The sequence below is a fragment of the Mastigoproctus giganteus genome, chromosome 4, assembly GCF_048544385.1.
Source record: "Mastigoproctus giganteus isolate SK-2022 chromosome 4, ASM4854438v1, whole genome shotgun sequence".
Classification (NCBI taxonomy): Eukaryota; Metazoa; Arthropoda; class Arachnida; order Uropygi; family Thelyphonidae; genus Mastigoproctus; species Mastigoproctus giganteus.
The window spans coordinates 103463957-103486686 of NC_143578.1; the positions used below are offsets into that span (position 1 = coordinate 103463957).

At 37.7% G+C, this 22730-nt stretch overlaps 1 protein-coding gene across 1 annotated transcript in view; it reads right to left on the reverse strand.

Annotated features, from left to right (window-relative positions):
- Positions 1–22730, reverse strand: part of LOC150086960 (KICSTOR complex protein SZT2-like) — a 1378951-nt gene that overhangs the window by 106902 nt on the left and 1249319 nt on the right. Inside the window, exon 58 of the mRNA XM_090372336.1 lies at positions 22098–22225. Coding sequence (XP_090228462.1) covers positions 22098–22225 — 128 coding nt within the window. The remainder of the gene's footprint in view (positions 1–22097; positions 22226–22730) is intronic.

A 22730-nucleotide genomic window follows, 5' to 3' on the forward strand; every position in this document is an offset into this window, starting at 1 on the left:
ATCCCAAGAAACCTATAGGGAAAAAGAAATCAAAAGAAGAAAAATTTAGTGAAGAAACACTTGTTATGATGAACCGAAGGTGAAAAGTGAAGAGCAAGATAAACACTGACAAGGAGAAAATTGAGTATACTGAGTTATGCAAAACCATTAGAAAGAGACTCAGAGAGGACATAAGAAGATTTAACACAAGAAAAGTAGAACAAGCATTAAGGGAAAACAAATGATTTAAATCAGCAGCCATGAACAGTAATACAGAAAGACAAATGATATTGAAACTGAAGAATAGCGATGGTGTACTTATAAACAGGAGAGAAGGCATAATTCAAATAGCAGAAGACTACTATAAAGAATTATACAAGGCGCAAGGGAATGATGCCAGCAGTGAGGAAGATGGATCGCAAATTAGTAACAAATACGACATACCCAATATTCTTCCTGATGAGGTAGAACATGTGTTGAAGAAAATGAAAAATCAGAAAGCCCCGGGGGAAGATGAAGTTACTGTAGAGTTGTTAAAATTGGGAGGAAGAGACATGACACAAAAACTGGCAAGACTCTTCACAAAATGCATTAGAAAAGGTGTGACGCCTAAGCAGTGGAATAATGCAATCATAGTTTTGCTGCATAAGAAAGGAGATAAATCAGAAATTGGAAATTATAGACCAATTAGCTTGTTATCCCATATCTACAAGTTATTCACAAGGGTCATTACTAACAGATTAGAAAGAATGCTTGATGAGAATCAACTGAAAGAGCAAGCTGGCTTTAGGAGGATTCTCAACTATGGATCACCTTCACGTAATATCAGAGCTAATGGAGAAAGCAAATGAATATAAAACACCATTATGCCTGGCATTTGTGGATTATGAAAAGGCATTTGACTCCATGCAACATAAGGCAATGTTTCAGGCACTGGAAAAACAAGGCATAGATACTCCACATATTATGATTTTGAAGAAAAAATATGAGAAAGCTACGTCCTTTATTAGACTAGACAAAGACAGTAGCAAATTTAAAATCGAGAAAGGGGTTCAACAAGGAGACACAATATCTGCGAAGCTGTTTATTACTGCCCTTGAGGAAGCTTTCAGAAGATTAGACTGGTCGTAGAAAGGAGTCAATGTGAACGGAGAGTACCTAAACCATTTATAATTTGCAGTTGACATTGTGGTCATAAGCCACGATTCCAAAGAATTAGAGGAAAATCTTAATCAGTTATGCACAGTTAGTAAGGATTTTAGACTAAAGATGAATATGACTAAAACAGAAGTAATGATGAACAAGTATGCCACACAAAAGGATATAATGATCAAAGGAGCAGTAATTGAAAACGTGGAGTCATGTACTTATCTGGGACAAGTTATTAGCTGTAATAATGATAAATGGCTGGAAGTCAAGAGAAGAATAAATTTTGGATGGATAGCATTCAGGAAATATAGTCACATACTGAAGAGCAATATCCCAGTTTGTCTGAAATATAAAATAATGAACCAATGTATACTCCCCACCACGACTTACAGAAGTGAAATTTGGGCACTCACCAAAAGAATGGAAGAGAAGCTGAGAACTACACAGTGAAGAATGGAACGAATTATATTGGGAATCAGACTGTTAGATAAGAAGAGAAACACATGGATTAGGCAGCAAACTCAAGTAAAGGACATTTTTATCAAAACTAAAGAACTAAAATGGTCTTGGGTAGGACACATAGTTCGAAGACATGATGGCAGATGGATTAAGAAAATAACAGAATGGTACCCAAGAGGAGCTAGAAGAAAATCTGGAAGACAAAGGCAGAGATGGAGGGATGAAATTCATGAGTTGGTGGGTAGTAAATGGAAGGCCAGTGCTCAAAACAGAAGGAACTGGAAAGTTGCTGGAGAGGGTACTGGAAAGTTCCTTCATCCTGCAGTGGATTGAAAATGGCTGATGATGATGAAGTGTAGTACCACACAGTTGATACATTTCTCTGGGATTACTTCTACCCATATGCAGTACTTTGCATTTGTCAATGTTAAACTTCAGTTGCCACATTTCAGCCCATGTGCCTAACTTTTCTAGATCCTGTTGCAGTAGCACACTACCATTAACAACCCTGCCAACCTTTGAATCATCTGCAAACTTCAACAATAAGCCTGATATACCTTCATCAAAATCATTGATAAATATAAAAAACAACAGTGGGCCCAACACTGAACTCTAGGGGACTACACTAATAACATTAGTCCAAGAAGAGCAGTGTCCATTGCTTACCACTCTTTGTTTTCTCACATTTAGCGACCTTTTTATCCATTGTAGCAACTTGTCCTTAATATCATACTGCTTCAATTTTAACAGTAGTCTTTCATGTGCAACTGTATCAAAAGCTTTCCTGAAATCCAAGTATATCATATCAAAATTATTTTTTGCAACAATTCCTTCTTAACCACATCATAGTATCCAATCAAATTGGTCAGACAAGAATTCCCTTTAACAAACCCATGCCGTGTTTGCATTATTACTGCACTCATGTCTAGATGATCCTGCAATGCTTCTTTAACCAGTGCCTCCATTAATTTTTCTGGAACAGAAGTTAAACTCACAGGTCTGTAATTACCTGTGTCAGCCTTTGATCCTCCTTTGTGAATTGGGGTCACATTTGCACATCTCCAATCTATGGGTACCTGCCCTGAGTCCAAGGATGTTCTCATAAGTATGGCTAAGAGTTTGCTTACTTGCTTTGCTGTCTTCTTTAATATAACTGGATAGATCCCATCCACCCCAGGTGCCTTTCTTATGTTTAACTTCAACAATTTCTCCTCCACTTTGATCTCAGTTATTACAAAATCATTAAGCACCCTGTTACAATTTGATAACCTTCTGGCATTTTCAATCCTTAATAACTCCTCACGTGTGAATGTAGATGCAAAATACTCATTTAGTTCGGCAGCTATCTGAGATATCATATAGAGTGAAACCACTGATATCAAGTGGACCAATCTGATTAATCTCCTTCCCTTTAGAGTTAATATAAGTAAATAAGTCTTTGCTGTTTTTCTTTGCATCCTTTGCCAAAGATTTTTCATAATCTGCCTTCGCTTGCCTAACCTTTGTGACTTGATTACAGACTAGCTTGTATCTATAATAGGCTTCTATGTCGCCTGACAATTTATGTGCATCCCTTGCATTTTTCTTCTCTGCCACGAGTCTCTCATTAGTTCATCTGACATCCATTTGGGCCTGAACCTAATACAGTCTTTCTTAGTTGGAACAAAAAGCCTAGTAGCTTCCAAGATTACTTCCTTGAATGCTTCTCATTTAGAATTTGCTGTTGGTAGCATCATCAGTTGGTCCCACTGTATAGAACCAAAAAAATCTCTGAGACCACTGTAGTCACCTTTACGAAAGCAAAAACGCTTCACTTCACCCCTGATGGTAGTTACATCTTTAAGCAAATCCTGCATCAGAGCACGGTGTTCACTGCTACCTAGTGGTTCCTTTATCTGTAAATTCTTAATACATGAATAATCACTGCTGATAATCAGATCAAGAGTATTACTCCCTCTGGTTGCCTCTCGAACATGTTGTTGTAGAAAACATCAACCAATAAATCCACAAAAGCCATCCTAGTGTGCAAGTGACTAACCCATAAGTTCCAATCTATATCTGGGAAGTTAAAATCCCCCATTATAAGACACTATGATTTACTATTCCTCTGTATAATTATTCATTGTAGTCATCAGTCATTAGGCCTATAAAAAAACCTCTACCCTCATTTCTGCTTTCCCAGTGCTTACCTCACGGCGCCTCTGTAGCCAGGTGGGCAGGAGCAGTAGTGCATAGCACACACTTCTTGATTAGACCGGGGTTCGAGCTTGTGATCCACCAAATACGGAGGATGCGGAAAGGTGAGGGAATGACCACTGCATTTCCCTTGAGCAATATGGCCTTAGTTGCTAATGCTCCTAAAAACCAAAGAACAACAACAACAGCTTACGTCACACCAAACTGACTCAACATTGCACTGTCTGTCTATATCAACTGGATGTACTTCCTAAGATTTTATGTGTTTCTTAACTAACAGCATAACCCATCCTCCCTTCCTATCCTGTCCTGTCCTATCTATACTATTTGTACACATTGTACTCCCTAAATTCAAATTCTGCATCCCTTATATCTGAGTGGCACCACGTCTCTGATATCCCAATAATATCTGCCTTTGATGTCTTAACCAGCACTTCAAATTCATCTAATTTATTTAATATAATCTTACTCTTAGTTATTATACTTAGTAACTAAGAGTAAGAACAGGTGTACATGCCAGTATACATGACCGGTTCCTACTCAGTTACTCTAGCACAGCCTATGTATTTACTTGTTTCATTACAACTGAGTTAGTTTGGTATGACAGCAGTTCCTAAAATTCCCAACAACTGGCTTTTCGGGCTGCTGCTCATTCCAATAGAAGAAGTGCAAGGATAATTTCCACCTCTGCCTGTGGCTACTGTTAACCTATTAGTTTGTGAATCCCCCTAGCTAGCAGTTTTCCAACCTACCTAACATTGCCTCGATAGCATCGGCAAATATTCTTGCACCGTTTCTATTTAAGTGTATCCCCTCCTTGTAGACACAGTCTCTCCTGTTAACAAGCACAGACCACGCTGAGAAAAATTCTACCCCATGGGCCCTGCACAATCTCTCCAGGGCTGAACTGATTGACAAGGCTCTCATCGTATCTCCCCATCCTATCGTGTCTGGGATTGCAGACACCAAATTTAACCTTAACTGACGCCTTTTTTTCAGCAACTTGCTTAGTAAATCCACAGATCTCCTACAGTTAATGTCATTAGTGCCAACGTGTACAATGATATCACCTTTTATGCCCTTAAAATATGATATCTGCTCTACAATATCATTAACTTTTGCCCCTGGCAGACATACCCTGGTCCTACTTTTTGTACAATATATTTCCTGTTTCCCTGACAACTGAGTCACCAACAATAACTAGCTCCTGTGGGACCAGCACATTCTGCCCCCCAGAAGGTTGCCACTGTGTTTCCTGGTGCGTAAGAGTGTGCTCTGGCATTCAGTTGGGCAGCTGAGAACTTGATGGGCCCCCATTTTAATTCCTTCGAGGGTATGCACCTGATTCTTCAAGCTCACATAAACAACCAACAGAATGCTGAGCTGGCGCCTAATTTCTTCACGTTCTCTGCACCTAGCACACACAAAGACATGCTCCATGGCTAGATCATGTCCTGTTCGAAAGAGATCCGTAAACATGTTGCACATTTTTTAAGACTGTGATGTGTTGGAGAAACATCCCTTACAAACTTAAGGGATGTTTCTCTGTAAGGGTGGTTCTCCTGCGAACCACAGCACTTTCGCTACTTTGTGAAAGTTGCTTTGCTGCTCTAGTCTGGGGCATGATTTCCATTTAAATACAATTTAGTTAATAATAAAAATTAAAAGGATTTAAAAATTTAATGGATTAATTGCCAATATCATACTAAGCTAACAGATTCCTACTACTCCTACATTTGAGCCCATTGTTCATTACATAGCCGTCATATTAGAATAAACCCAAATGGAACAAGGCATAATATTATAAGAGCTTAAAATTATCTATTAAATATAGGTGTAGATAGTGTAACAGCATCGTTTCAACTGTTATCTCATATTGTGATCATTCTTCACAACCAGTTACCATGTATTTGCACTAGCTCGAATAAGTAACTACTCTCATCCAACAACTCCCAAAAGAATGCTGTGTCTTTACAGCCAAATTACAAGCCATTTTGATGGCCATAAATAAAATTAAACAGATAGCAGACAGCATAATTTTCACTGACTTGCTTAGCTCTGTCATTGCCTTGGAGAATGCCAATACCAAAGCACACCCAGTTTTACAACAGGTCCAATATTCCTATATACAGTATCAAAACTGTTACAAAATAATCCCAAGATCAGATTCTGCTGGATCCCAGGACACAGGAATAACTGGAAATGAAAGAGCAGACAAAGTGGCAAGAGAAGCTGCTACCTCTGATTATGCCTTTTGCTGAGTACCATCTACCAATTACAAGTCATTAATCTACTAAAGCAGTTCAAAACAATGGCAACAACACTGACAAGATCAAAAAAATACTTCGACCATGGACTACTAGCTGCTGATCCAACAGACATGAAGAAGTGATCCTTGTTTGATTGCGAAACAGGCAAACCCATATGACTCATTTTTATCTACTCAGAGGTGAAGACCCTTCTCAATGCCAAAACTGTCAAATTCCGCTCACCGTACATCACTTCAAGGTGAATTGTCCAAGATTTAATAGAGAACATATAAAAGCCTTTCAAACAATAATGAATACACAAAGCAATTCTAGATGACTGGCCAAATATTAAAGACGTTTTCTTTTTCTCTAAGTTAATCGGATACTACTAAAGTTAATAGTATAACATTACGAAAAAGCGCAATTATAAAACAAAATCTTGGCTTCCTTCTAAACAACATCAAGAAAAATGAAAAATATCGAAATATGAAACTCGCTAACCTAGACTAGGCACATTATAGCCTAAGCTGGTCTTGTGCCAGTAGCTCCCAAACAACAACAACATAGAATCAATTGGATCACCAAAAATGGTGAAAATACTACAATCCGGAGACCTGATTGAAACAGCCACCTCAAAACATTCTGAAGGGCTGTTAAACAATGTCATTTGGTTGGCTGATAGTATCCTCCCCACACAACCTTAAATTTATCCAAAGGTGTCATCAGTGAGTGGGACCTAATTACAGTCCCCGAAGAAGAACTACTCCAAGAACTGACTAGTCAAAAAGTAACAAATGTGAAAAGAATCATGAGTAAAAAAGATGGAAACTAACTCCAACTAGAATATTAATTTTAATATTCAGTACTCCAGAAACTATGTATCTACTGCAGCACAAACAGATGTATTAATTCTGCCTAATACCTCTAATAATTCTAAAACGGGCTCATTGTTATTTATATTCTCATCTACGTCAATACTGTTGGTGGAAGATCCCATTTCTTTTGAGCATGTCTCAGATTTCGATTTCTGTGTGTCATATGGGACTGGTGGAATATCACTAGGAATGCTGATTGGCATATTATTATTAGCCATATGGTGCAAAGAAACCTGAGACTTATGCTACACCAGCCAAAAAAAAAAAATTTCTCTACCACCCCGAGAGAGAGAGAGAGAGAGAGAGAGAGAGAGAGAGAGAGAGAGAGAAGTAAAAGGGAATCACCAAGAAAGAGAAGAATGATGATATCCAGCCCAGGACCTGGGGGTACCAAGCCCATACTCATCAGATATTGGCCCCTCGAGTTTGTAGCTTCACTGGTTTTCTTTGGAGGATTATCTTTTTTAGATATTGAAACAGAGTAGATTTAAGCCAGAGAGGTATTAGGCAGAACTGATACATCTGTTTGTGCTCCGGTAGATACATAGTTCCGAGTGTGAGCAGCATAGGGTCGACTACTAGCAGGTTCAACATAAACATGCCTATGTGCCTCAGGAAATGTAACTTTATTTTCTATTTTTGAATTTTTTTCCCTGTTATCCATAAGTTGCAAGCTTTGGAAAAGGGTGGGTGACTTCTTTTGCAGTTTGGACAAACAGGGGTTCTGGCTGAGTAATCAGACTGAGTATGCTCCTTAGTTCCACAGATAGGACAGATGGCTTCACCTTTACATGCCTGCTGGGAATGACTGTATTTCTGGCATTTGAAGCAACAAACGGGATTTGGAATGTACGGTGAAATCCAACAATTCAAATAGCCAGCTTTAATTGAGGATGGTAAGTCTGGAGTACTGAATATTAACATCAATGTTCTAATTGGAGTTAGTTTCCATCTTTTTTACTCATGATTCTTTTCACATTTGTTACTTTTTGACTGCTCAATTCTTGGAGTAGTTCTTCTTCGGGGACTGTAATTAGGTCCCACTCACTGATGACACCTTTGGATAAATTTAAGGTTGTGTGGGGAGTAACTGATACTGTCAGCCAACCAAATGACATTGTTTAACAGCCCTTCAGAATGTTTTGAGGTGGCTGTTTCAATAAGGTCTCCGGATTGTAGTATTTTCACCATTTTTGGTGATCCAATTGATTCTATGTTGTTGTTGTTTGGGAGCTACTGGCACAAGACCAGCTTAGGCTATAATGTGCCTAGTCTAGGTTAGTGAGTTTCATATTTCGACATTTTTCATTTTTCTTGATGTTGTTTAGAAGGAAGCCAAGATTTTGTTTTATAATTACGTAGCTTTTTCATAAATGTTATACTATTAACTTTGGTAGTATCCGATTAACTTAGGGAAAAAGAAAACGTCTTTAATATTTGGCCGGTCATCTAGAATTGTTTTGTGTATTCAATATTGTTTGAAAGGCTTTTATACGTTCTCTATTAAATCTTGGACAATTCACCGTGAAGTGATGTACAGAATTTGACAGTTTTGGCGTTGGAAGGGCCTTCACCTCTGAGTAGATAAAAATGAGTCATATGAGTATGCCTGATTCATAATTAAACAAGGATCACTTCTTCATGTCTGTTGGATCAGCAGCTAGTAGTTCATGGTCGAAGTGTTTGTTTGATTACACAAAATTTGTTGCTAGTTTGATCTTTCCAGTGTTATTGCCATTGTTTTGAACTGCTTTAGTGGATTAATGACTTGTAATTGGTAGATGGTATTGAGCAAAAGGCATAGTCAAAAGTAGCAGCTGACCGGCCTCCGTAGCCGAGTGGGCAGAAGCGGGAGTGCAGTAGCACACGCTCTTTGAGTAGACCGGGGTTCAAGCCCCTGACTGCTGAATACGGTCGATCTGCCAACCAGCACTGGACCAGCGTGGTAGATTATGGTCCATTTCCCTCAGCATGAATTGTTGAGGAGGCTTCCATCCTGCAGTGGGTTGATAATGGCTGCACTTTACTTTTTTTTTTCTATTGCCACTTTAACTGCTCTTGTGGCCTGGGATCCAGCAGAATCTGATCTTGGGATTCCTGAGAGTGATAGGAAGTACTGAAATCGTCAACATATAAAGCGGTATCAACAGGTTTTGGTATATGTTCAGTTATAGAGTTTATTTTGATAGCAAAGAGGCATGCCCTCTTCTTGGGTGAAGAATTTTGAAAGAGCATTCTGAAACCTAACTTGAAATGATCTGTGGCGCAAGAAATTTTGAATATATTTAGGAAGATGTCCATGTAATCCAAGGTGATATAGATTTTGAATAATTCCATAATGCCATTCTGTATCATTAGCTTTTTCTATATGAAAACAGATCACTACATGGTGATCTTTTCGGATAAAGGCATTCTGCACACTATTTTCTAATTTGATAGGTAAATCTAGTGTTGATCAATTTTTCCTGAAACCATGCTGTGCTGGATTGAGAAGGTTATTTCTGTTCAAAAACTATGTTAGATGAGCATTGATAATTTTCTCCATAATTTTTCCAAGGTAACTTGTTAGAGCTATTGGATGGTAGTTGTGTGGGTCAGAGAGATGTTTCTCCGGTTTTGGGAAAGCAAGAATTATTGCATGATGCTAATTGTCTGGAAATTGGTATTCTAGGAAGATTCTGTTATCTATTTCTAGTAATGCCATTTGGGATTGATCGTCGAGTCGCTTTTACATCACATAGTGAATTTGGTCTGGTCCTACAGCACTTTGCTTTGTCTACGATAGAGCATGTTTCAATTCATGGAATGTTAAAGGTAGGTTGTACTCTTCATAATTTCTTGTGGAAAAATTTGGTTTATGTCTTTCTATTCTTGCTTTGTATATTTGAAAACTGGGAGTATATGAGGTGGGGGAGTATATGAGGTGGTCTTAGTTGCTTAATATATTCTGATATTTTGGCAAAGGTTTCGCCCAGTGCATTGGTTATTTCTTATGGCTCTGCAGTGACTTGTCCATTTCAGTTTAGGATTGGAGTTATGTAATATCTGTCATTCATTTTGTTAGTTTTATTCCAGACAGTTTTAGATGGTGTTGAACTTCTTAATGTAGATGCAAATTTTATCCAGAATGCTTTCCTACTGGCTCGCCTAATATATTTGGCTCTTGCCCATGCCTTCTTGAACAGTGAGGTTCTCTAAAGTTGGATATCTTCGTAAAGTATTCCAGGTTTTGTTTTGCTGTTTTTTAGTTGGCGCACATTCTGCATTCCACCATGATACTGGATGTGTTGGAAAGTGAGACAATGTTTTTGGGATAGAGTGCTCAGCAGCTTGAATTATTTTATTTGTTGCATATTGTACTGCTGCATCTAATGGTTTTTGCTTGATAGTATCAACATTTAGTTTTGCAAATGATTTATAAGTTTCCCAATCTGCTTCATTTATTTTCCATCTGGGAGTTTAACATGACTTGCAAGTGGCTCCTAATGCAATAGTTATGATTATTGGATAGTGATCGCTACTGAGAAGATCACTGTGCACTGACCAATGCCATATTGTGTCTTTCTAATGGTGAATATGAAAAAAATAACTACATTTTATGATATATTCCTATCCGATTTAGAAAAATAAATAGTTATTTTTTATTAGGATCATCTCCCAGAATCTGCAATAAATTTATTGATGACTGTGTATTAGCAATTGATTTAAAGGTGTTTAAGCGGATGTTTCCATAGCTGAGTGGTCAGGAGTGGGAGTGCAGCAGCACACACTCTTTGAGTAGACCAGGGTTCAAGCCCCTGACTACTAAATATGGTTGATCTGCCAACCTGCACTGGACCAGCGTGGCAGATTATGGTCCATTTCCCTCAGCATGAATTGTTGAGGAGGCTTCCATCCTGCAGTGGGTTGATAATGGCTGCAGTTTACCTTTTAAGCGGATGTTTTGAAAGTGGGGGCAGTCCACTAACAAATGGCAAATGGTCAGTTGTACCTAAGATGATGTACATTGGGGAGCAATGTCATTAGTTAACAGATACAGGTAAGTGAGGTGAGTATGTCTAATCCTTAGCCTTCCTAAAATTGTTTCTTCTCATCTGCTTTTCTGGAAGCTGGAGAGCCACAGCTTTTGTTCTGGTTTTATTTGGTACAGTTTGTTTCCTGGATAACCTGTCCAGATTAGTGACCAGCTTTTGTAACGTGCTTTATGAATAATGTTTATAATTGATATATGGAGTTTGAAAAGTCTGCAAACAAGCAGTATCTGGCTGGTTGTCTGCAAGATCTGCTCTTTCATTTCCTGTTATTCCACAATGTCCTGGAATCCAGCAGAATGTCCCAGTTTCAAAGTTCGGTTTATACAAGCAAGTAATTTAGAATGGATTTGTTTTATTACAGGATGAGAAGAGTTGGTATTGCTATTTATGGCAGAGACAGCACTGAGAGAGTCAGTGTATATTAAAGCAGGTGTAATTAGAAGTTCAGTAATGTGATCCCCAAGTTTATAGCATAAAGCTCAGCAGGTAGTGAGACAGAAGTGTCTCATTACCTGTGAATGACGGGAAAATTGCTGCAGCACCTACTTTGATTTCAGTTTTTGAACCGTGTATAGAGATCTTACAGGTCTGTAAATCAGATGCAGAGTGAGTTTCATGTAACTGTGTGATATTGAAGGGAGACAAGGTATTCTTTCCCTACTGTTGGAAATAGTCATCGTAAATTGCAGGGATATTTGTCCATGGTGGATCAGGCGGTTTCATGTCCTGATATATATTACCGATTTCTATGTTCCACGTTTGAGTCAGTTCTTTAAGTTTAAGTGCAGCAGGTCTGTTTTCATTTGGTTTACTATTGTAAAATGACTCTCGTTCGGTATTGTACAGACATCTCCAACTAGGGTGAGAGAGGGAAGACTGTGGATTTTTGTGGCATACATCAAAAGCAAAGTTTTCCTCTGAAGATGTAAGGGAGGTTCGTGGGCTTCATTGTAAAGGCTTTCAGAACTGGGGAGGTTCTGAAAGCTCCTAGAGAAACTCTCAGAGCACTGTGCTGGATGGTATTTAATTGCTCTAAAGCACTCTTCCTCGCAGAGTCATACACTGGAGAACTGTAGTCCAAATGGGACCTGATGAGAGCTCTATAAAGATGGATAAGGGTATGTCGATCAGTGCCCCATGACATGGATGACATATAACGAAGGATATTCAATTTCTTCAAGCAGATGGTTCAAAGATAAGCCACATGTGCTGGAAAGTTCAGTTTTCTATCTAACATCAGGCCAAGAAAGTGTTAGCAAGAGGAGCTGGCACATTTTTTTATCTTTGGCTCCGGATCAGGATGAAGTGACTGTAGTTTGCAGAAATGAGTGGTTGGGGATTTCTGTTCAGCAAGATGGCATCCATTGCGTAAAGTCCAGGATTCTATTCTGTTTAGAGCAATTTATAAGTGACTTTCAATAGTGTTCATACTTTGTGATTGGCAGGATATAGCAAGGTCATCTATGTACATGTATCCTTCAATAGTTTTGGAAGGTCTTCCAATGTATTGTTGACCCTAATCACAAATAGGGTTGGACTCAGTATGGAACCTGGTGGGACACCCTCTTCTTGAATGTGAAATACCGATAGAATGTTTTGGTATCAGACTTGAAAGGTATGCAACTTTAGAAAGTTCTGAACGATTTGAGGGAGACAGCCTCTCAGCCCTAACTGATGCATATCTTTTATAATACCATGACACCATGTGGTGTCGAATGCTTTCTTAATATCCAGGTTTATCATTATGAGATGTCTCTTGATGAAGGCATTGCGTATGTTAGATTCAATTTTTAGAAGTAAATCTAGGGTGGACCTATTTTTATGGAAGCCATATTGGTGATCACAAAGAAGATTTTGGGAGTCTAGAATCCAGGTGAGCCTCTTATGCACCATCCTTTCGAAGGTTTTACCCAAACAGTTTGTCAATGATATCAGTCTATAATTCTCAACTAGAGATGAATCGTTGCCCAGTTTTGGTATAGCACAAATATAGGAATGACGTCATGAGTGAGGGTATGTGTTTTCTGAGAAGATGCAGTTATAAAATAGCAATAGTATGTATATATCAGCTTCACACAAATGTTTCAGCATACTGTAGCGAATGCCGTCAGGGCCTACTGCACTATCTGGAGATTTGCTCAAGGATTCCTTGAGTTAAGCTAGAGTAACGGGCTCGTTATATGGAAGTGAAAGATAAGTTGAAAAATTCAATTTTTGACGTAATTGTTTAGTTTTAATGTATTGAAAGGAGGACACATAAGAGGAAAGATGGAAATATTATAGAAAGATTCTGCTAAAGCATTTGCAATGTCAGTAGAAGAGGATAAGGCCTTCCCATTCCATTGCATTATTGGAGATTGTAATGGTATAAATATTAATTGAGAGCTTGTATTTTTTCCCAGATAATCCGAGTGTCAGTATTTTTGTTAATAGTTGAGGCAAAGTTAATCCAGGAGTCACGTTTTGCTTTTTTCCTAATTTGTCTTGCTTTGGCTCAGTTTTTTGAAAACGATTAGGTTGGCCGTAGTGGGGAATTTGCGAAACTGATTCCAAGCGCAGTTTTTTTCCTTGTTTTGGTTTGGAGCAATCTTCATTCTACCACTGGTTTTGGCGTACCCGCTTGCGCTGGTCGAATTTTGAAATGGAAATTTTGGCTGCCGATAATATATGGCTGGTAATGCGATTGATTACGTCATCAATATTTTCTTGTAGGACAAAGGTGGAGTAGTTTTCCCAGCCTGCTTTATGAAAATTCCAAGCAGTATGGCCTTTAGGACATGACACGACCTGCATTTGAATTGAACTTATGAGAGGGAAATGGTCACTGTGGAATGGGTCATTCAGCACTAACCATTCCATGTTTGGAAAAAAAGAGATGCTGAACAGATGGATAAATCTATAGCAGATGTTGTACCTATAAGTAGTTAAACATGAGTTGGAGAGCCAGAGTTTAATACAGTCAGATTATGGTTATCCAGGAATGATTCAATTAATTTGCCTCTGCTATCCATGGTGGAAGATCTCCACAATGGATAGTGTCTGTTGTGTGATAAGATTGTAAAGTTCAGTCTGGGAGCAAGGATAATTCTGTGGGATATAAATGGATGCAAGAGTTAACAATGTTCCCAATGCCATCTGACTGCTATAACTTCTAAGGAGGTTTCTAGTTGGAGTTGTCTTGATGGTATGGTAGTTTTGACAAAAATATCTACCCCTCCACGAGGAGAAGAGTCAGAATCCCTGTGTCACCTAAACATAGTATAGTTTTTGATGAGAGAAACTTTTGGTGATAAAAATGTTTCCTGTAAGCATACACCTACTGTGTTAGTTTTTATGAGAAATCCATTCAGGTCATCTGCATTACTGCATAATCCTCTGCAATTCCATTGTAGGAATTTGTTCATTGATTGGGCTTGTTTGAGGAAGATTGATCCGACTGTTTCTGCTGAGAAGGTTTCTGTCTGCTTACTTTTGATTTTTCATTTTTTTGCGAAAGACTGGGTGATCTGTATCTATGGTATCATTAGCATGTTTGTTATTTGGTTTTTAGCAGCATTAGCAACTAAGGCCATATTGCTCTGGGGATATGCGGTGGTCATTCCCTGACCTTTCCGCATCCTCCGTATTTGGTGGTCATGGGCTCGAACCCTGGTCTAATCAGGAAGCATGTGCTACGCACTGCTGCTCCTGCCCACCTGGCTACGGAGGCACCTCATTAGCACGTAACTCTAATACCGTGTCGTCATCCTCTGACCGAACCTCCATTTACATGTTTCTAATGCGTGGTTTCATTTTCTTCTGGTTTTCAATATTAGCTGATTTTGTTGTTTCGGGCAAGGTTGAGACAGCATCAGTTGGGATACTGATCAGTGTGTTGCTGGTCTCATAGACTGTAGGTTTTTTATTGCATGTTAGCACAATTTTGGCCCAAGTTGCAAAGAAAATGTTCAGTTTTTATGGAGACATCTGTTTCTGGTGACCGATGTGTATGAACAGCTAGGCATAATTAGCAGTATTTGCTTTCTTGCTTCAGGGTATGTGACTTTATGTTCCACTTTATATTTCTGGATTTTTTTTCCCTGTTTTCCAACGGTCACATGCTTTAGAAAATGTAGGATGACTTCCTTTAAAGTTTGGGCAAGTAAGAGTGGAAGCTGTACAGTCTCCTGGGGAATGCTCCTTGGAGCCACAAATACGACCCACAGATGAACTTAGCATGCCATCTGAGAATGCCTGTACTTCTGGCACTTAAAGCAATGAATGGGATTTGGGATGTAAGGCTGAATCTTGCAGTTCAAGTAACCTGCTTTAACAGAAGATGGAAGTATTGGAGTACTGAACGCTACAATTATGGACCTGGTAGTAGGTTGCCATCTTTCTTAGTCATTATTCTCTGTGAATGTGTTACCTTTTGTTTGCTAAGCTCTTGTACTAGTTCTTCTTCAGAGACAGTTAGTACGTCCCATTCGCTGATAATGCCTTTAGAGGTGTTCAGAGTGTTATGGGGCATAACCAACACTGGAATATTGTTAAAGGTCATATATTAAAAAAATTTTTCTGAATGTGATGTTTTTGATGTTTCAGTTAGAAGGTCTCCAGACTGGAGATGCTTCACCATTTTAGGGGATCCAACAACCGATTCTAAACATTTTTGTATTAGAAAGGTTGTGTGGACAGTGAGTGCATTATAAGAAATTCTGGCATATATGAATTTGGTTTATCCGTCCGTAGTCTCTTCAGATGATTTGCCTCATGTTCTGAGACAAAGTTAATAACTTTGCCACCTGTGGGCTCCAGTGATGGATATTCATTGCAATCCATCGTTGCTCCTTTTATCCCTGGAAGAGGGAATTCCTACTCCCAGGTTACCAGCCCTGCTATGTGGAAGCAGGAGCATTGCCAACTAGTGACCAAGCAATCAGCACAAGAGGAGAGCAGTATGTTGCTAGTGATAGCAGTAACGTTGCAAGTGGTATGAGGGATCTAGTGGGTTAGCAGTAACGTTGCTAGTGGTGAAGCAGTGACATTGCCCAGTGTGGGAAGCAGTAATGATGTTTTGGCTGGGATGTTGCAAGTGGTGGAGGGTTTATGAGAGCACTAGTACTCACCTTAAGAATAATGCTATAAAATCACACTAGAAAGATTGCTTGGCACTCGGGGGCCCAGGGCTATGCACGCTGAGGCCATCTAGTATACAGAAGGGGGTAAGTAACTGCATTATTATGTCTTCTAAGTCCTGCTGTAATAAATCTTGGTTTGGTGGAACATAAATTGTTATTAGTGTTATGAGGGATCTAGTGGCTATGCATACTGCAACCACTTCAAGGGTTGTGTTTAGTGGGAACAATCTGGAAAGGAATGCAAAAATTTACTAGTATTGCCACACCACCATGGGTTGTGCCACTTGTTACTGTGTCCTTTCAATATGCTGTATAGTTCTTTATTAAAGTACAGTCTTGAGTCTGAGGTAGGTTTCTTGTAAGCAAAGACATAGTGATGCATACTGTGCAATCAGATCATATATGTCACATATGTTAGTGTGAAATCCTCTAAAGTTCCACTGTATTATGGTTTTCATTATTTGGTTTTGGAGAGGTTTTTGGACTGCTTCCTAGATGCTGTTTTAAATCTTTCACATGTAGGTTTTTCCTTTTTGGAGAAAAACGGTTTTCAAGTATCCATCTCTTTTTCTGCGAAAATCTCTAGTACTGATTCGTCTGCTTGGTTGGTCACTTCTGTCTCATGACATTACATTTTCCTTGCGGGGCTTTCGTTTCTGAGTATTTTATATCAGGAGGTACGGATAGTGGTGTGTTGGTGACTTTCTCTTGATGTTTTGGCTGGGATGCTGTAAATAGTGCTCATGCCCAGTCTGAGATGGATTTCTTTGAAGGAACTGTAAAATCTGTTTGAGTTGCTATTGTACACCGATTCGTTATGACCTGCACAGAGGAAGTGTTTAAGATAGTTGGGAGTACAGTTCTCTTAGCTTCTTTGAATGTGACAGAATGTTCTACTTTATAGCGTTGAATCTGTTTTCTCTTTTCCAATATTCACAGTTCTTGGAATAGTCAGAATGGTTTCTCAACTGAACAGTTCTGATTGCTGTGCTCCTGAGACCTGCAATTGGAACAGATGGCAAAACCACAGCATGCCATTTGTGAATGGCCATACTTTTGGCATTTAAAGCAGTGGGGAGGATTCGGAATGTGTGGTGTGATGTTACAATTTAGATATATGGCCTTCACAGATGTAGGGGGTTTAGGCATGTTAAAAGTCAGTATGACATTTCTGGTTGGGGTAAGTCCCATTTCTAGTAATTTTAATCCTTCTCACAGTTATGACACCTTGATCTTCAAGTTCATTTTTTAATTTCTTCTTCAGAGATGCTGATAAGATCCCATTCAGAAATTACTCCTTTCGATGTATTTAGCGTATTATTGGGAGATACCTTTACTGGAATCACGCCAAATGTTTTCCTTTGAAGCAGTCTTTCTGCATGTTTGGCATTTCCTGTCTCGACTAGAATGTTGCCTGATTTTATTTATTTGCTTGACATTTTTTGGTGTTCCAGCCACACTTTCTAAACATTTCTGGAAGAAATATGGCGACAGTTTTTCTAATGGCTGTTCTAATGTAGAATGAAAGACAATATATGTAGGTGCATGAAGCAATGTCACGTCCTTTTTTTGCCTTTTAGTTGCAATAGTCTCATTGTCCTCATTTTTCTAACTCAAAGGAGTCAGATCTTTGAGATCTGTGGTTGTAATGTTTGTATCATTCATGTGTGCTCTTTTTAGCCCTGGGAGTGAGAGCTTTTCCTTCCAGGTTACCAGATCCTGCCATGAGGAGGCAAGAGCAGTGTCACCGGGTGGCCAGGCATAAAAGTTAGTACCAGTTAGTACGAGTGTTAAATTAGAGACAAGGGTGCTTTCCTTCTTCTGGGTTCTCTTCTTAGTGCTTTTAAGAAAGTAGAGCTACTTAACAGAAAAGTTGATTAAGTAAGAGAGAAAACAATGAAAACTCAGTACCGATAACCGCTCTTTAAATGCAAGAGAATAGCATGGTTACAGAAATGCACCCGGGGAATTAACACATCTGTTTTGAAAATTCCTTATAATTATATGGAAAGCCGCAGTATCATGCAATAATCTGTAATCATCTCATTATATTTTTTTAGCTATATAAGATCATTCAACTCTCTCGTCAACTTTACTACAGGAACAAATATTTGTATATTTCAGAATAATTTATTTAAGATTTTTCCACAGAGTATTCATATCCAGCAACAGTTGATTGAACCTAAGATCCTCCAATCCATAACAGTACCCTGCATTGCCTTCGACCATTAAAATTTCTTCTTTGTTAACGAGTAGTTATTTTTCCAAGAAAATATTTTTCTTGGAAACTACTCATTTTTATAACACTGTAGTTGCTACCATCTATTGGTTCCGGTACTGTCAAATCTTTGATAATAATCAGACCGTTAGTGAGGAACATGTCAAGGATATTTGGCCTCTTGTACTTTCTCTGATATGTTGAAATAAGTAACAGTCATCCAAGTAAAACTGATCATGCAATATATAATGTCTGACCACAAATACCATTCAATAAGGTATAAGCCACCCGAATTACTAGTTTGCCCACTCTAGCTTGCCCACATAAGTTACCTAAATAGATTTTTATCATATCCTTACAATCATTAGGCCTGTTGCATACTGCAGCTATTATTATCATCAGACATTTCACATACTGATATGATATTCATTTGTGATATGATCTTAAAAACCGACAACTGGTTTTTAAGATCCTCAGTATCAGCACCTGCAGACCTCTTGTGGTTCTATTCCATCTGTCTTTTTAAAAATTTTTTTTTTAATGCAATATATAATGTCTGACCACAAATACCATTCAATAAGGTATAAGCCACCCGTAATGAAGCAATCACTCTAACTTGCCCACATAAGTTACCTAAACAGATTTTTATCATATCCTTACAATCATTAGGCATGTAGCATACTGCAGCTATTATTATCATCAGACATTTCACATACTGATATGATATTCATTTGTGCTTGATGAGACTGGTAATGGTTTGCCTGCATTCAATTCAGTTTTGATAAGCAACATGAAAAAAATTAATAGGGAAATCCCAAGAGCTTGCCCTATCAATTCTTTTTACAAGTTTCTCTATGTTAAACAAAATATGCTGGTTGTAGAATTATAATTATATTATAAAACACATTATGTAGATACATAAAAGTCTGAAGTAAATATAATGTGAATAATTTTCCAGCTGTGCCTTAAATCATTAGTATCTCCCTTTAGCACTCCCCCGCCCCCAAAAACGACAACTGGTTTTTAAGGTCCTCAGTATTAGTACCTACAGACCACTTGTGGTTCTATTCCATCTGTCTTTTTTTAAATTTTTTTTTTTAATACAGAAAATGTTCCTGGTTTCTCTTATAGAATATCCAAATAAAATGACCTCATTATGAAGCAAGGCATTCAGCACTTGATGATCCATTCTTATGGTCAGGTCAGTCTGGAGTGTTTTATTTGACACATTACTATATATCTGTGTAGGTGCCAAGCCCACAGTTTTAATACTTCTTCAGATACCTACCCACTCCCTCAGAGGGTCAATTTCATCCATCCATCAAATTAGAGACACCATGGAGAGCTCAAATTAGCCAACAAGCCATTAAGGCCATCACCCATTGTTGTCTGCTTCCCATCTGTTCCCTTATTAGAAGTCTTATTTATAAACTAACCATAACTACATTTCTAACTAGGATTTATGATTTATCAAGATACTTTTAATCTGTTAAATAATGTTGAACAACAGTGGAATTCTTATTCACAAAATTACTGCCAAAATTACTGGTAGTAAGTGTAATAATTTTGTAGTTTTTATAATACATTTACTCACAAATGTGTCCACCTAGTGTTTTTAGTTCACTGGTTCTTGAAGGCAAAAAAAAAGTTGACAAGAATCATGCCTTCTTTATCACAGATGTTATGTGTACTGCTACAGTGGAGGGATGAATATTCTGCAGCTTATCATGCAGGTCTGCTTTTCTGTCTACACTTCATTAATGCATTTTGCCCAGAGTTAAATGATACTCACATTCAATCATATCACTGTACACTGTTTTCAATTACCCATGCATGCAAACTGGGCTGACTTTCAATGTTTTCATCTTCAGCCTAAATATTCTACCCTTCTTTGTTCTTACCACTTGTAAAATTCTATCACTTTCTAATCTACTGTTGCTCTGTCAGGCTAAACTTTAGCAACACAAAATTTGAGTTAATTGTTCCCTTGTGTCCATATGGTAAAGACAAAAGGAGTAAAAATAAAAATAGGAGCCACTGCATTCTGATTGATTTATGCATATAAAGAAAGTGGCTTGGAATACAGCAGACTCTCGATTTACTGGGACACTTCAAGACTCCAAATAAAAAAAAATAAAAAAAAACCCAACCAGAAATCATAAAATTGAAGTAATAACTAGAATAGGTATAAACAGATATTTTGCAAGTTGTAAATAAGGGACAAGAAGTGCCATCATAAGTCGTCCTTGGAAGTTTAGTGTGCCTATAATCTTGCAACCCCCACTGTCTTCACACTCACTGTTCCAAAAAAAAAGAAAAGAAAGACCAAATGTTTAGTTTGTTTTAGTGTGTCACGTCAATTGTTTTGTTTTGTCACACCGCAAAAGGACAAATTTTGTTTTGTTATTTATGTCAGGAATGTCGGAATTTTTTTTTATAGTAAAATTTTTTTTTTTTTGTTTAGAAATTGCGAAAGTGATGGGCAAACGCAAGAGTTGTGGAACTTGAAATTATTCAAAAGTTTGAAAATGGTGCATCTGTTAAATCTTTAATGAACCATTATAATGTTGGTGACCAAACCATATGCAACACTAAAAAATAAAGGGAAGCTATTAGATTTAAAATTGACATTGTAAAAAATAAAGGGAAGCATCGTATTGGACACGCGAGTAGTACGCGGTAAGTTTTTTCATTTTTTTATCTATCGCCATATTTTTACGTAGGTTGCTGAACATTTTTCGACACAGTCCCCAACTTATGTAGCTTCGGACTTACTTTACGTTATTTATATAACTAAAGATTTCAGTGAAAGGCACACACAATTCACCATAATAACATAAAAACCCAGAATTCCAGCTCTCGGCATTATCGCAAATGCAATAAGATTGAGTTTACTACCCATTTATAATAAATTGCGTTAACAGAAAAGCCCAAGAAACCGGAAACTGCAAATTGTTTTTTATTATTTTATGGTAGTGACCTCCAGAAATGTGCTTTAGTAAAATGCGAGCTCGCGTGGGGTTATAAAGTGAGTTTTTGCCCTGTGAAGTTCTTCTCAGAAAATTTAATTTTGACATGGTGCCGACTAATAGAATAAGTGACAGCGGTACTAGTAAATCTACCAAGAAAAGGAAAGCGATCGAGTTGGATCAGAAAATTAAAATAATAAGGATGTATGAAAATGGCCAAACATCAACAAATATCGCACGGAATTCAGATTTGTCAGTGGCAACAGTGAACACAATAAAGGAGAAAGACAGAATACGAGAAGCGGTGAAGGGATCGGCACCAATGAAGTCAGCTATAATAACCAGGGCTACGAAATACATATCAGTTTTTACAGTACAATAACATGCATGTTTTCTTCCTTTTATGTTTTCTTTTCTTATGTGCCACTCTGGCTACTTCACCTCTGTCCCCAGATAATTTTTTTAATTGAACTAATTAAAAATATATAACCATTTTTCTTCATTCTTATGAGGATATTATGTGGTTTTTGTAATTTTGGCATATCAGGGATGTGGTAGCAATATTTTGTTAGTCATTCCCGAGTTACGTAAAACTCGACTTATGTAAGAAGACCTGGAATGTATCTTACGTATGTCGGGGGCTTATTGTATTTTTGGATTAACCAGGAAATCGGTTATCTGGGAATTCTCTTTTACCATCTATCCCGGGAAATCGAGAGTCTACTGTATATATATTTTTTGATCCTTAGACTAATTTGCATTTTCAAGCAAGATATTCATATTTTGTTAGCTTTAATATAAAATTAAAAAAGAGCAATTACATAGGCAAAAATAGTAAAATATACAAACCATAGAATCACCGTCTTGAATTATTGGAACCATCCTTAGTACTCGCATTCCATATAATGTATTATGACTAATGATGTAATTGTAAAGATGGTTTGCAGGCACATTTGTTTCTGAGATAGTAACAGATTCTAAAATTGGAAAAAGAAATTCCAATGCAATTTATTTTATAGTCTTTTACCTCTGTTAATAAGAAGTACATTTAAGTGAAATTTTGAATATCATATTACAGGATATGGTAGAGTATACTAAAACAAAAAAGACCAAAGAATGCTAAAAAAATAAGGAAATAAGAATGAATAAATAAATACTAAATAGAAAATACTAACCAAAAAGAATGTCTTTTAGATGGCAATGCAATTCAGAAAGTTACTTAGTATTAACAGGTTGAATATTATGTAGAAAATTAAACAATAAACATTTGCTATTTGTATGTTCTTGATTGGTCAGTTTTGCATATGTGTGTTAGTAAATATCCCTAATTCCACAATGTGACCCCCCCCCCCTTCTAATTTGGAAGTCTACATGAGTGATACTGTCTGGCAAATATGTTGATGCTTTCTGATTTGTTGATGTAAAGATAAAAGGGGAAGGAGCAGTAATTTTTTTTTTTTATTTGGGTTTTATTAACACATC